The sequence below is a fragment of the Alligator mississippiensis genome, chromosome 2 (assembly GCF_030867095.1).
Source record: "Alligator mississippiensis isolate rAllMis1 chromosome 2, rAllMis1, whole genome shotgun sequence".
Taxonomy (NCBI): domain Eukaryota; kingdom Metazoa; phylum Chordata; order Crocodylia; family Alligatoridae; genus Alligator; species Alligator mississippiensis.
This window is the reverse complement of record NC_081825.1, coordinates 27,310,138-27,329,913: the sequence shown is the minus strand read 5'-3', so window position 1 is coordinate 27,329,913 and position 19,776 is coordinate 27,310,138. Positions and strand designations below refer to the sequence as shown.

Below are 19,776 nucleotides of genomic sequence, written 5' to 3'. Positions count from 1 at the left end.
GGGATGGGAGGGGCAGCATGGGCCAGATCTAGCTCACAGACTGACCTTGAGCCATGGGCACACACTGTGCCCCATATGGGTCTGATCAGACCCAAGGACAGCACCAAGGGCTGAATGGGGATCTGTGGGCTAGATCCAGTTCATGGGCCATATGTTTGAAACCCCTAGTCTAAACACTGGACTTCTCTACCTTTGAACAGCTGAGGGGTCCAACTGAACCAAACTGCACTAATGATGTGTTACTCATACTTATGTTTGCAACCGTGGATCCTAGGTGAGTAATACAGCACAGCGTAAAGAGTTTTATGGTGACATCTGTGAATTTTATGGTGCATAACTAAATTTATAGGCTTTGGGTTTTTTTATTATACAGTTAACAGTTTTGAACAAGACAAGTACTTCCACTATACAGCAGAAATCTTTAAAAAGTCCCAACAGCCACATTTACTAGATACTATAAGGAAATATACCTCATTAAATAAAGCACAATTCTTTAACTATTAAGCAAAAACAAATCCATTCTCACCTCCAAACTGATTAACTAAACTAGCAGGCTAGTGCAAATTAGAATGCTCTTATTAATTAAGCTTTCCATTAATTACAGTGGATCATCTATTAAAAATCTCTGCATGAAAGTATACAAGAACCTAGGAAAAAAGATTAAGAAGAATGCCGCCTTTGCTGTAACATATTATATGATGAGAGAGACTCACTTTTGTACTCTAGAGCAAGGATAGAAATAGAGACCTAGAATCTCTCAATAGGTTGAAAGATACTTAGGACCCTAACTGAAGAAAATATACTAAAAAAACAAGCCTTGCTATTATTAACCAATAAAGATGAAAAACAATATATTCAGCATTGATTGCCATGAACTCTTGGAACATTGCATATATTAATAAAAACAAAATATTATCCAACAAAAATAGCCACTCCCCTTCAACCAACCCAAAGAATAACAGGATTTAATCATTTACAATGACTGGGAATGACTCAAAGTGGTTTCCATTTTAATACTTTCAACAGCGCTTCAACTATTTCCTTGACAGGGAAATCCAGAAGACATCACTCTGTACTGCTACTTCTCCTTAAAGGCATCTTCATTCACACAACAACCCTGGGAAGCTTGTACCCAGCACTCGGTGGATTTCCAGCCCAGAACTGGACGTGTTCTCAAAACATGTCCTGCAGAAGAACTGCATGGAGTGTTTGCAGCTAAAACCAGGGAAGGAGATATGAGCAGAAAATAGCAGGCTCTGCTCAGCCACAGTTGGGAAGAGCTGGTATTTTAATACTTACTGATCATGGTGGTGCCTCCTGCTAGAGCTGCTTTGGTGCCCTGATAGAAATCATCAACAGCAGTCATTCCTTGGTAGGGCTTTTGTAGGTAAGTGTTGACATCAATGCCTCCAGGAATAACCATACGCCCATTAGCCTCGATGGTCTTTACGCCACCAGGAACAATCAAATTCTCTCCTATTTGTCTAAACAACAGAAAAATAGCAAAATACTTATTTTGCTTATTGCAAAGAACTCTGCTCATATCTACATGTCTCCCTGTAATAGTGATCCTCAGCACTGCCGAGAACAAGGTTTAAGATAACTTTTTATTTTCATTATTAACTATTTTATTTTATTTATTTATTTGATCTATATGCCACTCTCCCCCAAAAAGGCTCAGGGCAGCTTACAATAAAAGACTGAATAGCTTATAGAAACAAATATAATATTTCAATAAGATAATATTTAGTAAACCAAACTCCTCTAAGAATACCTCAACTTAACCTTGCTTGCTAAATCTGTGCTTGAGACTTGGGCTCTGTTGGGCCGTAAGGGGATCCCAGAGCAAAGGACAACCTGTTACGAACAACCTCCCATGTGTTTTGGTCAAATGAACTTGGTGCACAGATGCTTCCTGCAGGAGATGACTCTCAGACTGAGATGGGACATAAGGGAGAAGGTCATCCCTTACGTGTCATGTTACACTGGTAATAATAGGTTTGGGGATCTATGAAACACCTTGAATCCAGATGGATCTCAAAGCACCTGGTGAACTCAAAGGCAAGTGCTGCAAAAATAATTCCAAAGATACTATTTGAATGAATTAAGTTTGACTTCTGTGTAAATTTAGCTAGTTTTTATTAACTGTCTTTATAAGCATTCAACCAGCATGTGGTAATACTGCAAAACAGTTTAGGACAAGGTGTGAAGATTATGATAATCAAGTCAAAGTACACAGCAAGCAATCTCAGTCAATGGGAGACTGGCCACTGACCTAAATGAGCAAGGATTTCCCACAGAGTAAGTGCAGCTAGACATAATGTAATAACCCAGACTGGACTTTAACAAAGACACCAAGGTTAGAGGTGCAAGTGCTGGGAGAAATTTGGGGCGTGTGTGGCCAAGGAAATGAAATGTGGTAAAAAGGGAATTTGGAACAGAGGAGTGAAGGGGAAACCGTGGCGGGTGCTTTGCACTGCTCTGGCAAGACAAAGCAGTTGGAAACCCAGTTTAACTGGTCCATATGTTGTGGCTGCTTTGTCTTGCTCCAGCGTGAAGTAAAACACCAGACTGTACCAACCATAAAAAATAAATTACTTCAGGGTGAGATTTAAGGTTCAGATCTTTAAACTGTTAGTAATGTCAGATGGCAGCATTCACTGGGGTTTTCCATTTACTGCTCCCAGGCTTTTCATTATTAAAAAATACAAGGAAAAGCTACTTGACATTTGACTGAAGTTGAGACTATATATTAGTAATTTAGGATAAATTACAATCATTACTTGAAACCAAACATTATAAACCCTCAGCATTAAAGTTAACCTTAAAAAAGAATTCAAACATACCAGGGTGTGAAGATGCAGGTATCACCCCCACACAGCACTAACTATGCCCAGTCACTGACTTCAACTTTTCCATATAGATAAAGCACAGTGAAATCTGGTGTACAGGCTAGTATTTAAATATGCACATTAATAACAATGTTCCCCTTCCCCCAACTCTTCATAACTGAAAGTTTCTCTATTAAAAATAAGGTTAATTCTGACCTACAGTGACTTGTGGGTGGGAGAGTGGGGAAAGGGATGATTCAGGTTTTTCAGTGGTTTGGCTGGTAATTTAGCTTGAACTGATTTTTAGACACACTTTGAGATTTTACAAAATTATTCTCCTCTCATGTTATCATTTCAGGGGCAATAGCAGAACCAGGTTCAAGGTGAATGCAGCCTCCCACCCCCATTTTGCCTGCACAGCAAGCTATGAGCTCACTGACTGGTCACAGTAGGCACCTGCCAGACCTCCATGTGAGCAGTGATCTCTGAGCTCACCAGTTGATCAGGATGAGGTCTAACTGGAGGCCCTGGTTTCATATGGCTTTAGAGGCTGCTGCTGTCAGCTTTCCTCTTTCTATCCCTCCCTGCTGAATTCAGCAACAAGGGAAAGAAGGGGCAAGTGGTGGCAGAAGCACTCACCCCCTGGGCTCTAGAGGAGCTGCGTGAAAGCCAAGGAAAGTTCATGGGCAGTACAAGCAAAGCAGGATGCAGTTGCACTGCTATACCCACTCTGGATCTGCCCCCTGTTCAGGGAAAAGTGAAGATTCACACATGGTACCATAACTCTGGTTTGCCATACTTCAGCACACTGGGCTTTCCTTTATGTCTGAATTTCTTGCATCTATAACACTTGGTTTGAAAATAATTACAAGACATTTGTAACATAGCCTATCTGTATACACCACCTAAACTTCCTTTTAAAAATAGTTTTTATCTAGGGTAAAGTAATAGCTATATACACACACACATACAACACAGGCATAATAAATTATGAAGTTATTTTGACCAACCCTTAAGTGCAACAGTCAAGCAGTCGCCACGTTTAACAGACCACAACCATGATTTAAGATAGGAAAGAAACAGATGTACCAATATTAATCATACACGATAGAAGCAATGGGCCAATTACTCAAAGTGGAATTTTGCCAAACAACCAGAGCTAATCAATGGCCGTGAGAGAGCAGAGTCTGTTTCTGTGTCTCATCCAAAAACTCCACCTCCAATAGTAGCATTCCATAATAGACGGGGGTTAGCCCAAGTCTAGCTGAACTCTGGAGTTCAAGAAGTTTTCTGTTTCAAAGACTATAGTCAAACAGTATAACATAATTAGAAAATTATAAATGCACAGGGAATTAGTAAGAGTGCACGAATGGTAAGCAGGCTAGCATACCAACTTGTACAAACAAGACTTTCAATGCTTCCCTAGTGTTAAAATGTGAACACTATCACAGAGGACACAAGGGAGTCCATCATCAGCTGGCAAACAAATAAAAGCAAGGTGCAAGCTCCACGGCCAACAGTGGTACCAATCAGCTTCTACCGTTCATGGTTTACCCCTAGAATTTTAACCCTTCTCTTTGTCTGTGCAGTGTTTGTCAGTAAGGACAACTAAGAAAAAATGCCCCATGTCCTTTAAATAACAATTTTGAAACAACACTGTTCTTCTAATAATTACCATACATGTTCAGGGAATAACAAGAAAATTAAGAAAAGTTGAATGATTTTATTGTCCCCCACTGCCATCAACTCTCATGCCCTGACTCAGCAAAGCACTTCACTTTACACCTACCTATAAGTCCCCCTTTAACACAAGTTCAAGCTTGTTTTATGTCCATTGTATTCAAAGGGAGTTAATCATGTGCTGAAGGGCTTTGTTGGATCAGAGCTTCGTCTGTTTTCAGTCCACTGCAGAATCACAGTTTTTCAACACTGCCGAACAGAGTGGATTTCCCTGAACCTGACTGGTGGATAGTGACACTGTTGCCACTGCTAAAGGAGTCAATCCCACCCGTAGCCCAGAAGAAGATAGATCTTCACTGGCACTGATTGCTATTCTGACCAGCACACTGAACAAGAAAGAGCATGTCAAGCTCCTTGGACAGTTCTTTTTGTTAATAATATGTATGGTAATGGAGAAGTGGCTCACTTAGTTCAAGCTGGTAAGAATAGGAAGTTATATGATACTTGGAATCTATATAACATATACATGCAGCAGACGCCTCACTGATGCATCAGTAATTTTTAGCAAGCTGCAAGGTTCACAATCTCCCAGCAAGTTACCAAAATCTATAATTTCCTATGAACAAAGCAGGTGAATGATGTCACACAGTAAGCACAAGCTGATTAGGGAAGGATGTTAGGGCAAAGGCCCAATATCTGCAATAATTTATGCACAGGTTAGCTTCATGCACCTGATAAATATCCATTGAGCTCAGTGGAGATCCTAAGATTTGTAATGTTAAGCCAAAGAGCCTAGTATTCAAAAATTACTTAAGAATGTATTATGCTTTTATAGGCACCAGTGACATCCTCAACCACCACTCAGCTGTCACTTAACCCTCTCAAGCTTTGAGCAGTGCATATTCACAAAGTCCTGTAAGCAGACACAGCCCCACAGCTGAAGTACCACTTGAGCCCTGACACACCAAAGAAGTGATCTCTTGACTGTTTTGCCTCAAGTCAGAGCCAGCATCCTTCTCATTGTAGACTAGCCTAAGGTTAAGGCACACTCTTGCCTGCAGTGTGGAAGACCCAGATTCAAAATACTGGTCTACGGCAGAGATTCGAACCCAGGTCTCCTACACTCCAGGTGAGTGCCCAGATCCCCAGGATACGCTCCTACTTCTCCTGCTGGAACTGCTCCTCTTTCCATAAATAACTGCGTATTATTAGACTGGTAAGAAAGAGAAAGATTTACTCCATGGCCAATGGTTATAGCACTGGTTAGGGTCCGAGATATGGCTGAGGTTCAAGTTATCTCTTTTAAAGAATATTTAGCTGTTTAAACATATGGAACAGTTCAAATGGGAGATACTGAGAAAGACACAACCTAAAACACCCAGTGGGCTCATGGTTATGGCACTCTACTGGACTATGAAACACGAGGTAAAGCAGGAGCCTGTCCCCACATCTCCCATATACCGCAGAAGCACTCTACTAACTAGGCTACTGGCTACTGCAGCCTCATTTTTTCACAGAAAGTTCACCTAAGTCCAGAAATGTAAGCACAATCCAGGACCCTGACTGAAGGGTGCCTGTCTCTGACCAATCAGCTAGTAAATCCTGTCTCATCCCATTGCTCTGCATTTCACTTCTGATTAGTTTAGCCCGCTCCCTACTTGTCTAATTTCTGTGGATCCATTCCTTAGATGCCTAATGATCTCTACAGATGGTATAAGCAGCCTGGACACCTAATGCTGGGCTAAGGATTCCAGTAGGTGCCGGGAACCTAATTGTTAGGCATTGCATCACTCTGAATTGCATTACTGGAAGATCTGAATCAGATACATATTTACGACGTTTGCCCCCTGGGCAGAAATGTCAGAGAGCCTAACCTGACCCCAGCTGCTGCTACTAAGGCACAGGCTTCCCAGGGCCAACTTTCTGGCAGCCCCTCTAAATTAGTGTCAGGATGCTGCCCCACTCACCTACCCCTAGTTACGCTACAGGCTTGAATGAGGTATGGTTACAGACAGGACTTCAGACCTCGAGAAAGCTCAACAGTCAGCTACAACTTGTTTTAATCCTGTGACAGGCTTACAGCTGAGCACAGGGAATATGCATCCAAACAAATAAGGATAGAGCTAAGGTGAAGAGAAACATTTATTAAATGGTCTCTGATTGGTTATTTTAGGCTTTAAAAATGATCATGTTTTCATGATTTTGTCATCTTCTCATAAAGTAATATCTTCATGGGAATTTGAATATTTCTGTCATTTTTCCATTGGAGGTGCCACACAGCTAAGCAAAAACACAAAAGCCCCAAGTAAAAGTTACTAAAAAGAAAATAAAACTGAATAGCCCGATATCGTTGTCCAAGATGAACAAGGTGCAGTAGATTATGACCACAGAAGGAATATAAACAACCTACAGAATTAGCAACAACACAGGAGAGGGGGCTGTGTAACAAAGACCATTATAAATTGGTCAATGTTCATCCATAAGAAAGAGCTCAAAGATAATGAATTATTTGTTAATTGCTGTCATTGCTTCTTTATTCACTGACCTTTGGTATCTGGAGCCTTGGACCAAATTTACTGCTTAGGTCACTGATGGAGAAATTTGGTGGCCACAAACTAATTTCTATTGTAGTTTCTCTTGATGAATAGAGAAAACAAACTACAGTAACAAGGTAGACATTTTCTTCTCTTATACACACAGTTTAACTTGAAATTTTTTCCATACTGAACAATTAATAATAACATTATGAAGGAAACCCAAAAAGCATGTTTGTAGTACAAAACCTGATCTACTAACTCCCCTTCTTTCTTTTCAAAATGTGTGTTCCCACTCTCTCAAGACCAGTAGCCATCGAAGTTGGGAGTGGATTATATTTCTACCATTGAATATTTCTGAATTGGAAGCTGTGCTGCTGCAGCTACTTTTGCTTAAGATTTGGTACCAACCAATTTGTTTGGAATATGAAATCTATCTATCCCTCATCTCTTGGTCCATCTTATGTTCAAATAAGTATGGTGTGTGTGTATATATATATATATACACACACATATATACACACCATATATACCACACACACACTGTACTTACTTGAGCATAAGATGGCCCCCAATAATTAGATTCTATATATGGAAAAATTATAAATTTGTTATAATTTTCCAGTTATGCAATCTAATATTTGGATATTTATCTTGAATATGTCCCTCTCGCATTGCTACAGCAGGGAAAATGAATCTGGGGAGTCAAGTTTGCCCTTTACCTTCCCAACATCTTTATCCCGCAGTCTCTTCCCCCTCTCCTTACCGTCTGACCCTCCTCTCCCTGAGCACATGGAAGTGAAGAACAAATTTGAAATAACTGACCTTGAAATAAACATAGCTGTAGTAATTTGCATATAGTACCCATAGACTTAGTTCATTCAGAATTCATACATACCTTTTCTGAAACTGCTGCAAGTTTTAGTACAGGTACTCTATCAATACAATTTAAGCAGCACTTTGGCACCTATTTATATATAGAACAAACTTTTTAAAATAAAATTAAAAATTTCATTTTACTGCCAATTCCAAGTTAAGTTCCAAATTTCGACTGAGCAGATCTCAGTTGTTCAAATCTGTGGTGCTACCACCAGCAAGTATCCTACTTCCCAGGCTCGTCAGTCTCAAGGCTTCAGATACTCCCAAATCCATAGCAGGCATCCTTCATGCAAGCCCCATGCCCAGAGGCCTTGGAAGTCAAATGCCCCCTAGTCTCACTTGCTCCTAGGCAAAAGGCCAAGGAGCAAGCCTGAAAGCAATCCCCCATCAATACATGATATTAGACCAAAGCCAAAAGGCTCAGGATTTACCATACAGTTAATTGGTCGGGCCCCATTAGAGTCAACAGGATTTCAAGCCATGATGAAGTTATAGCTCAGCACTGCTCAATATGTGTGTGTCATCCAGATACCCACAACAGAGGGTCCATGTGCTAATTAGCCTCCCGCTCATGACTGAAACGGGGTTGAGTCCCGAGATGCTCTAGATGTTTATAGGCAGATGAGGCATAAGGCAACCTGGTCTGGCTTCGCCTCAGGGAGGGTGGGGCCATATGCAACATGCTGAGAGAGGGACCAACAAATGGATTCTGGGTGAACTGCTTGAGGCCCCATTTGATGATGTTTGCCAATCATTTAAGGATGGTAAAGAAACAAGAATCATTGGAAATAGGAAACAAAGGCATAGCTCAGCTGTGGGAGTAAAAAGGAAATCAGAACGTATTCAGTGTAATGGTTCACCATGACCTCAAAAAGATTTGGTGCAAAGGGGGGCTGCGCTCAATAGACATTTCCACTCTTCTTATTTAGCTAGGCTGTACTAACCTATCACTGTGGTAGGGTGCCTGGCAAGGGAAATATGATGCATCTTTGTCTAAGAAAGGAATTTTTTTTAAGCTTCCTGTGGATAACTGTTTTTCTGGTGTGGTTTAGTACCTACTGAGGTGTTGGGGCTTAAAGCCCACTTTATGGAAATAGTAGGCTCCTCTCTAACTTGTACCTGTGGTCTTATGGTTGAAGGTAGGTGAAGCTTGGGGGCACCTGAATCCCAAGCCTCTGAGCTTGAGTCTGCACACAGGATGCCTGCCAAAAGACATTGGAAATATTTCAAGCCCCTGGTGGGAGCGGAGGATGTTTCCTGGTTGTAGGGCCAGTTATGGTTCTGGACTGACTCATGGATTTGGATTTGATTTGGCTTGAAACATGAAAAATTACTTTAAAAAAAAAAGGTTCCCATCATCATCATAGTTTCTCAACTACTCCTTGGTTAAGATCAAGTGTAGTGGCTTGGCAGAGCCCTGGTTTTACTGCCTTGATCAATGTGAGGAGTACCAGGGGGATGAAGTAAAAGGAGGAGGAGTACTTAGAGCCTGGAACAGTATTAGTTGTAATCTTGGAGAAGAGAATGGCAGTTATGGAAGGAAAACTGAACCAAGAGATGAGAAATGAATCAGAGAGTAGAAGCAAAGATCGAGAGTCTGATGGAGGGTGAATGAAGGTGGGCAAGGGGAGATAAAAGACGGTAGGAAAGAAAGGTGTGGTGGGATTATCAGTTTTGGAGAATACTTGATGGAAGGAAACAATAAGGGAAGAGTCCGGTCCACAAGAAGAACAGAAGAGGAGGTCAGGAAGGAGAAATGAAGAATGAAACTGATTGAATGACAGAGGAAGACTAGCAGAATGAATAAGCCAGACCCACAAAAATAAAGGAGATGGAAGGAAGCGAGAGATGGAGCAGCAGGTAATCTATGCCTGAGAATGAGAGCAGTATTAACAGGGAAGGAGAAGAGAGAAGCCAGACAAAAGGGACGCAAAGAGGGGAGGATTAGAGTCGACTGCATCAAGCAGCAGCATAGAAGACTCATAAAAGTGGTAGAGATGTGTAATTTAAATGGACAAGCATGACTGTATAAATGTCAGAAGTGTGTTATCAAGGAAGAGGTGGGACAAGATTATGCCACTATTGAGTAGGGTTAAAGCAGACATAATATGTTTACAGGAGTGTGGAATCCCATGGGAGAGGGATTACAAGCACTTTGTAAAGCAATGGGGATGGGGTCTATTGTGGTGGGTGGGATTGGATGCAAGAAAAGTGGCTGGAGCTGTGATTTTGCTCAAGAGTTAGGAAGTGGAAGTGCAGCAAGTGCAAGTGACTGTGGAAGGGAAACTGCAATGGATGGTGGTAGAGTTTGAAAAGAAAGTGTTAAAGATTTTCAATATATACACTGAAAGAGAAGGAAGGATCACTCTGTTTAAGAAATCAGAGGTGCATGTAGGCAGAGTTGAGGGATTCCCACTGCAAATTCTGATGTGGGATTTCAACTGCATTATCAAGGAGGGGTATAGGAAAGGGGATGGAGAGGGGGCATCATAGACAGCTCATCAAAAGTACTGATTAATATAATAAGAGAAGGAGGCCTAAAAGATGTACGGGCCAACGAAAAGGTCATTACAAGGATGAAACCAAGTAGGACACAGCTGTTGAGGACTGATTTTGTATTAACATCAAATGGGCTAGGGATTAAAAAGAAGGAGATTGTAGACATGACCTTCAGCGATCACCAGATGTTGAGAACGGAAGCGAGTATGGAAAGGGATGTGGAAGTTAAATGTTCAGTTATTACATGATGAGGAGACTTGCCAAGAATATGTAGAACTGTATAAGGTAGTGAAGGCAAAGTCCAGTCCATGGGCCAGATCAGGCCCGCAGCAGACTCCATTTCTCATCAGCCCCTAACTGCATTGCTGCGGCTGGTGTCCATGGAGACCCCAGCAGTGGCAGGGCTGTGACAGCCCGGGACCACAGTTTCCATAGATATGGCCCCAGCAGTGCTGGCAGCAGAGACGATCCCAGCAGGGTGCAGGGCTTGGGGCAAAGCAGCCTGTGTGGGGCCCCCCTCCCCGTCCCACGGCACACTTACTGTGGGGAGTGGAAGCCCTGGCACACCAGACACGACAGGACGGGTGGCGGCCAGAACTGCCGGCTGGAGCAGCCAAAGAGCCGTCCAACCCGCTAGGAGGGCAGGGGGGCTAAACTTCAAATGCGGCAGCCGCAGCCTCTCCACCCAGCTCTGTGGGGCCCCCCGAAGCATGGGGCCCAGGGCGGTTGCCCCAATCTGCACCCCCTGATTTGCCCTGCTCCAGGCAGGCGTGAGCAGATCACGGCTCAGGCCCAGATCCAGACCACAATGTCACTGCAGCAAGGTCCCAGCCCTGGCCCCGGAGGAGCTCCCCACCCAGCTGTGTGCCCTGCCAGTGCTGCTGGGGCTGGTCTCCATGGAAACCCTGGTCCCACACTGTCACGGCCCCACCACTGCTGGGGTCTCCGTAGAAACCAGCTGCAGCAACGTGGGCAGGGGCTGCTGGGAAATGGAGTCTGGCCACTGCCTGGATCTGCTATTCTGCCCACCTCTGGTATAAGGAGGATGCTGAAGAGATACTACAAAAGCATCTGGGAGGGATGGACAATAATCCAGAGAAGAACAAGAGAATTTTTCATAAATATTGGTCAAAGAGAAATGAAGAACAGGGTGGAAGAGCTAGAAGAACTACAGCCAACAAAGCAGGAATTATTAAAGGAGGTGGTAAGAGGAGTATGAGTGAAAGAAGAACTGGAAGACATAAAGCAATGGACTGAAGAACGGTTCAAGAGGAAATGAACGAAAAAATCTTTCTGACTAGAGCTCCTTAAATGGAAAAGAGGGAAGGATGGTGTAAATATTTTTCAGTGAAATGGAAGAAAAGAAGGAAGGAACTGAAAGCCGTGAGAACTGAAAAAGGAATCCAAGTGAAAAAGAGGGTGAAGATGTTGGACACGATGGCAGAGATTTATAAAGAACTTTACAAAAGAAGAGAAATGGATAGAAAAAAAATAAGGTGTTCCTTTAGGGGATAAAAGAAAGAATAGAGGATGGAAAGAAAGAAAACCTGGAGTAGAAGTTAAGTATGAGGGAGGTAGAAGACTGCTTAAAAGCCTGCAAGAGAGGCAAGGCGCTGGGAAGAGACAGACATCCAGTGGAATTCTATGAAAATCTTTGGCAATGGCTGGGGACAGATATAATAGAGACATACAAGGAAATAATGGGGGATGGGGAGGTAGGGGAGGAGTTTGCAGAAGGCATGGTAACTTTGATATTCAAGAAGGGAAAGGAAGATGAGTTAAGCAACTGGAGGCCAATATTCCTTTTAAATGTAGACTAAAAATTGTTGGCAAAAGTACTGGCCAAAAGAATACAGTACATGACTTTTGTGCAGATGTGATACAAAAAGAACAAACATGTGCCACCCCTAAGAGGAGGATATCCCAGACACTGTGGTTAATGGGAAATGTCATATCAGATGTGTAAGAGGAAAAGAAACATAGTAATAATGAATTTAGACCTGGAAAAAAAAACGTATATGTTATACAGTAAATTAGGAAGTTGAGTACTGGTGAATAGTTACTTAAGTAAAGCATTCCTCATACAAGCGGGTGAAACAGGGATGCCAACTATATCCCAATCTTTTTGTGTGCATGATGGCGCAGAGAATTTGTGATGATAAGCTGATATGCAGTAAGACAGCACCAGGAGGAGGAGAAGTTAAATGTACATTATATATGGATGATGTGAACATAGTGGCTCAGGGCAACATATCAATTGAGAAGGTATTGAAGCATACCGAGGACTATGGTGAAGTGTCAGGGGCCGAATTAAATAAAATGAACAATATGTTGATGGGTGTGGGGAATTGGGAGAATTTACAGCAGTTCGGGCTGCGGGTGATAGAGGGTGTATCTTGGGAACCCCAATGGATGCTGAAAGGAAAGGAATAAAGATGTGAGAGAAGTCAGAGGTAAGGCGAGGCATATTTTGGGACTGTGGAGTGGTCGAATGTTATCTTTCCAGGGTAAAGTGGCTGCAGTGAAAATGGTACACTTGCTGACCATCCTTTACACAGGGATAGCAGATAAGGAGGGTACAGAGGCAGATTTTTTTTTTGGATACATAAAAGAGAAAGGGTAGCCAGAATGTAGCTATCCAAAGCTAGGGAAATAGGAAGTTTGGGAGTGCCAGATTTGGAAAGTTTTGTGTATACTTATTTTATAAATATGTTCTGTAAAGAGGGAATGGAGGGGGTGGGGAAGCCTGTATGTTTCTGTCATTACCTGGCAGCAAGAACATTAAGAAGACAGGGCATGTATAGGGGAGATTGGAAAAAAAACCATGGGTATGGCAGCCACTGGCCCACTATGTGAAAACGGAGAGTTTTTAAAAAGGTAAATAAACCAATGGAAGTGGGATTAGAGTGCTTGGAAGACCATAAGAAGGTGACTAATATGATAAGAAAGAAAGACATGATAACAATAGTTGGGGATCTGACAGAAGAACAGATGACAAATGTGTGGAAAGAGGTGACTGATAATAGACTGAAATAGACTGTACAGCTATCATACGGATGATGATATGGAATATTCTTCCTGTGAGGGGCATTCAGCATAGTGGGGATTGGTAAAATTGGCGGTGTGCCCGGGAGAGGGATGTGGAGCTGAAGAATCTGTATTGCATGTATCTTAGGACTATTCTTTTGTACAAGGGGTATGGGAGGCAAGGGTGCATCATTTTTGAGGGTCATTAATCTGAACTGAGTTAACAAATGAAATTGTGCTGTATGGGTTAGTGCCCAAAGGACTGAGACAAGGAGCCTGAGAACCATACTACTGTATGAGACAGTAGTGATATGGAAAGTGAGAAACCTACTGTTGGTCAAGGGACTGGCTTTCACCAGAAGAGAACATTTGGATTTGTCAATATATGAACTGAAATACTATGTGGATCAAGATGTGGATGACATGGGAAAGGAGAAGGCAGAGAAGAGATGGAGGAAAGAAGAATGACAGTGTTTCTTCCAAAAGAACCAAGTGAATGAAAGCTGTTGCTTCCTCCTGGGTTGGGGGTGGATTGTGAGAGGTTAGTGTGTTAATAGTGGAACGGGGGTAATAAGAATAAGGTATTGTTGTAAGGGGGGGTCAAGTTTTGTGTTAACGTAGTTTCTTTTAGTTGTTTTGTAGTAATAAAAAAGGTTCCCATCAGTATGTTTGCCCAGTATAGGCCATGTGTTTCATAGTCATGCTTGGTTTTGGCTGCATTTAACCAACTTCGTAGTTTGCTTCCATTACTGAGCACATGCTGCCTTTAGCACAAGTTTAAAGATAGACAGTGTATTTAATGAACTTTTCTTGCATGTGGATGTAAGGTGAGGGGCTAGTTTCCCAATACGAATTGGTAAAAAAAAAACAAAAAACCTTGTCTTTTAATAAATATGGTCTATAAAATGAAAAATATTTTGTGGTCCTCTACTCTTTGACTACAAGTATGTTTTGACATTGCTTCTGAAAGAGTATCTGTCTCCTTAATGTATCCATGTCCTATTTCATGCAAGTTTTACAGAAAGAATTTTTGAGATCCAAAAATTACAGTTTCATTTTAAAAGTATAATGGAGCCAAAGAGTTGGACCTTGTGAGTTAGTTGTCTGTTATAGTAAGCTGCTTTGAGCCTTTCTGGATAGGGTGGGATATAAATCTAAATAATAACAGTAATAATAATTAGCTACATATGCACATCATAACATTTATAAACATCCCCAATTAAACATGCATAGACATATCTCTGTTCTGATAAGGTCCAGAGTGAGAATGAGAGCACTGGCTAAACTACCATGTACCTCAACTGCCTGACTCTCACTAAGGCTATCAAAAGCCTGTACTTTGGAAGCAATATATTCAGAGAGATTTTTTATATATAGCTCCTATGGTTTGCTTCCTTAATTTCTTGTAGGCTGTCTTTGTTAATTTAACAGAAGATGTAAGATCAAACCTTGTCCATCACTATATACCTGTGTACAAAAAAGACAGAAAAAGCATTCCAAAGTCTATGCATAATATACCTAATGGTGGTCTGAAAGTAGTACAAGCAGTGGCATACATGCATGGCTAGAGCCATCAGACACACTAGGGGTTCAGCATGAGGGGAAAGTGCTTATGTATCCATAAATAGTACAAAATGTCACCAATACCAGCAAGTGCCCCTGAAAAAAACAGCAGTAAGAAGTCTCCTGCTGTATGCTGAGCTAGCCACTATTCATCATCCTTACCTGGAATTTTTTGCATTACATGTCATTACTACCTTGCCTGGGTTTAAGTTGTTACCTGCACTACAACAACTAACATAGACTGTCACAAGTAACTAGGAATGGACCCACTAGGGGGTACAGGAACTTCAAGGCACAATGACTGAAGGAATCCTCTACTTAATAGTGAAAGTGCAAATCAAAATTATATAATAAATGCATTATGAATACGAGTCCAGATCAATATGCATGTTGCAGGACCCAATAATATTGTCACAAAGAAATTGTATCAATACGATTAATATGCATGCAAACAGTGCAGTATTTTAAAAACCAACTTTATAAGTCCATCTTCCAGGTATATGTCTGCATAGAAGGAGTGGTCATCATTGATAATTCTTCCACCTTTAATAAGTAGTCGATCACTCTGAGGAAAAAAGGAAGAAACATTTATGACACAAACAAAAAATGTACATAAAAATGAAATGATGAAATCAAATACCATATGCCCAACTTTCATAAAATGGACCAAGTGACAGTACAAGTCCCAGGACCACTCAGTTTACAGAGTTGAGGTATAATGGTATCATGTCACCTAATACACCTGCATTTTCTGAGCTATGAGTTTGAGCCTCAAGAATCAAATCAAAATAACACTGTCAAGATGAATGCTTTACACTATATATTTATTATATTGCTCCTCCCAAGTTACTGCTCCTATGATTATTTCTATTTTAAAGGTACAGACAAGAGCAACAAAAATGTTCAGAGGTATGAGCAGCTTCCATACCAGGAGAGTCTGAAAAGTCTGGGACTCTTCAGTTCAAAAAAGGAGAAGGTCAAAGGTCAACATGACAGAAGTCTATCATCACCATTCATGATTTTTTAAAGTGAACAGGGAACTGTTATTCACCAAGTCCCAGAATACAACGATTAGGGGGCACTGAAATGATCGGGAAACAAGTTTTGAAAAAACGGGAAGGGAGTACTTTTTTATATAGCATGCAGTTAATTTGCTGGGACTCTGACACAGGAGGTTGTAGAGGTAGACAATATAACTAGGTTCCAAAAAGGATTGAACAAATTCATGCAGGACAGGTCCACAGGGAGCTATTAAAGAGAACAGTCAGGGATGCACCTGCTGAGATCCTGAACTACTGATGCCAGGGAGGGTAGGACAGGAATGGCTATGCTTTGTACACACACTAGATTTGTTTTGTACATACACTCCCTCTAAAGAATCTACTACTTGCCACTGTCAGACAGCGTACTGGGCTACACAGACCATGGTCCAAGCCAGTAAGATACTATTTATGTTCTTAACATAAAATTCCTGAAAGAGTCAAGGGAACAGGGACCAGAACCCATGACTCCCCCTGCACATCTGAATGCCCTACTCATTTCCTAGACTAGAGTCAGGCTGTTCCTTGTTTCCTCCTCCTCTGACCCCATGAATTCTTTGCTATACAGTGACCCAGCCTCAACAGGACAGGTAGTGGAGGCCCTGACCCAAAACAGGCTACAACTTGCTAGCAGAGACAACCCAAGAAGGGTGCTGGGCCCCGTCCCTGGACATGAGGAAGCCAGCGGCAAGCAAGGGGGGGGATGCCAAGTGGCCGGATGTGCTGGATTTGGCGGCAGATTTGGTGGTGGGGAAGGAGGAGTGAGGTGCCGAGCGGCTGGTGGCAGTGCAGAGTCACCAGGGCCACTCTGCCTGGCTCCGTGGGAACCAGGGCAGTTGCCCCGATTCATGCCCCCCAGGCATGGCTCCGAGAGTTGTTCTAATTAGAGCACCTCAGCATCTTGTGTATCAGCGTCCTTGAGCTTCAAAATGGTGGCAGGGGTGCTTGAACTAAAGCTAATTCAACGAGCTTGATTTAAAGCACTCTTGCTGCCATTTTGAAGCATGGAGACACTGATACACGAGATGTGGGCAGTGCTGGAGTGTGGTAATTACAGATTAATCGAGTCTGCTCTGATGTGCTGTAATTACAGTGTGTCAGAGCAGGCTTTGCACTCATGTACAGGCACCCTAGGCCTTTATGGCAAAGGTGGGTACCACCTCCTCTGCCTGGGTTTTTGAATGAAAGTGGCTATTGTGTTTTATGTTACGCTCAAAGCTGTCAGCACTGACCAGCCATACTCAGAGCATGTGTAGGCCTATCAGGCTCTTCAGGCACTATTCTTCCTAGTTTCCACATCCAAATGGGGCTTAGGCAGGAGCTAGATGCAGCTGTTCCAAGTGGAGCAGTCCTGGGCACGGAGAAAGGAAGAACTTTGGGCTAATCCAAGAAACCTTGAGCTAAAAAGGCACAGGCCAAGTGAATTTATAGATTCATAGATGTTAGGGTCGGAAGGGACCTCAATAGATCATCAAGTCCGACCCCCTGCATAAGCAGGAAAGAGTGCTGTGTCTAGATGACCCCAGCTAGATACTCGTCTAACCTCCTCTTGAAGACCCCCAGGGTAGGGGAGAGCACCACCTCCCTTGGGAGCCCATTCCAGACCTTGGCCACTCGAACTGTGAAGAAGTTCTTCCTAATGTCCAGTCTAAATCTGCTCTCTGCTAGCTTGTGGCCATTGTTTCTTGTAACCCCCGGGGGCGCCTTGGTGAATAAATCCTCACCAATTCCCTTCTGTGCCCCCATGATGAACTTATAGGCAGCCACAAGGTCGCCTCTCAACCTTCTCTTGTGGAGGCTGAAAAGGTCCAGTTTCTCTAGTCTCTCCTTGTAGGGCTTGGTCTGCAGGCCCTCGACCATACGAGTTGCCCTTCTCTGGACCCTCTCCAGGTTATCCGCATCCTTCTTGAAGTGTGGCACCCAGAATTACACGCAGTACTCCAACTGCGGTCTGACCAGCGCCCAATAGAGGGGAGGTATCACCTCCCTGGACCTATTCGTCATGCATCTGCTGATGCACGATAAAGTGCCATTGGCTTTTCTGATGACTTCGTCACACTGCCGGCTCGTGTTCATCTTGGAGTCCACTAGGACTCCAAGATCCCTTTCCACCTCTGTGCCACCCAGCAGGTCATTCCCTAGGCTGTAGGTGTGCTGGACATTTTTCCTCCCTAGGTGCAGCACTTTGCATTTCTCCTTGTTGAACTGCATCCTGTTGTTTTCTGCCCACTTGTGCAACCTATCCAGGTCTGCCTGCAGCTGTTCCCTGCCCTCCGGCGTGTCCACTTCTCCCCATAGCTTTGTGTCATCTGCAAACTTGGACAGAGTACATTTGACTCCCTCGTCCAAGTCGCTGATGAAGACATTAAATAGGATCAGTCCAAGGACCGAGCCCTGCGGGACCCCACTGCCCACACCCTTCCAGGTCGAGACCGACCCATCTACCACGACTCTTTGGGTGCGACCCTCTAGCCAATTCGCCACCCACCGGACTGTGCAGTCATCCACATCACAGCCTCTTAGCTTGTTCACCAGTATGGGGTGGGATACCGTATCGAAGGCCTTCCTGAAGTCTAAGTATACGACATCCACCCCTCCTCCTGTGTCCAGGCGTTTCGTAACCTGGTCATAGAAAGAGACTAGATTGGTCAGGCACGATCTGCCCGCCACAAACCCATGCTGGTTTCCCCTCAGCATAATTTGCCCTGCCGGGCTCTCACAAATGTGAGCCTTGATAATTTTTTCAAAGACTTTACCAAGGATGGAGGTGAGACTGACTGGCCTATAGTTGCCCGGGTCCTCCTTCCTCCCCTTTTTGAAAATGGGGACCACGTTAGCCCTTTTCCAGTCTTCTGGGACTTGGCCCGTGTGCCACGAGCGTTCGAATATTCCTGCCAGTGGCTCTGCAATGATTTCGGCCAGTGCCTTCAGCACCCTCGGATGGAGCCCATCCGGGCCTGCCAATTTAAAGGCATCCAGTTCTTCCAATTGACTCTGCACCACCTCAGGATCTACGTATGGAAGTCTGGCGCCTTGCTGCTGCCTCTCTACAACCCCAGTGAGAGACTTGTCGTGCCCCTCACATAGGAACACTGAGGCAAAGAACTCGTTGAGTTCAGCCTTGTCCCCCCTGTCTGTCACCAATTGTTTCTGCCCATTTAGCAGCGGTCCTATTCCTCCCTGGGCCTTCCTTTTACTCCCAATATATCTAAAAAACAATTTCTTGTTGTCTTTTACTTGGGTTGCCATCCTCAGCTCCATGGTAGCTTTGGCCCTCCTAACTGCCTCCCTACAAGCACGAGCAGAGGAGGTATATTCATCTTTAGTGATCTCACCCTGTTTCCACTTTTTATGTGCTCCCCTTTTGGCCCTTAGGCTGCCCTGGATTTCTCTGGTCAGCCATGGAAGCCTCCTGGCCCCTTTCCCTCTTTTGCCTCGCTCGGGGATCGTCTTGCTTTGTGCCCGAAGGATCGTTTCCTTTAGGCACAGCCACCCTTCTTGGGCTCCCATCCCATCAAAACTCCTAATCTGCAGTGCTTCCTTGACTAATCGCCTGAGTGCATTGAGATCAGCTTTCCTAAAGTCTAGCACTTTCACCCTACTAGTTACCTTACCCACTCGCCGTCTTATGTTGAATTCTATTATAAGGTGATCACTGTCTCCCAAATAGCTACCGATCTGGAGGTCCCCTATCATGTCATCTCCCGTTGCCAATACCAGATC

The 19,776-nt window shown here is 43.3% G+C and overlaps 1 protein-coding gene across 3 annotated transcripts in view; it reads right to left on the bottom strand.

Moving 5' to 3' along the window:
• Window positions 1-19,776, bottom strand: part of CRMP1 (collapsin response mediator protein 1) — a 76,421-nt gene that overhangs the window by 37,279 nt on the left and 19,366 nt on the right. For all 3 annotated transcript variants that reach the window (XM_019479514.2, XM_019479509.2, XM_014607619.3), the window contains exons 2-3: window positions 15,490-15,578; window positions 1,300-1,484 (exon numbers count right to left, since the gene is read on the bottom strand). In XM_019479514.2, coding sequence (XP_019335059.1) covers window positions 1,300-1,484; window positions 15,490-15,578 — 274 coding nt within the window. The remainder of the gene's footprint in view (window positions 1-1,299; window positions 1,485-15,489; window positions 15,579-19,776) is intronic.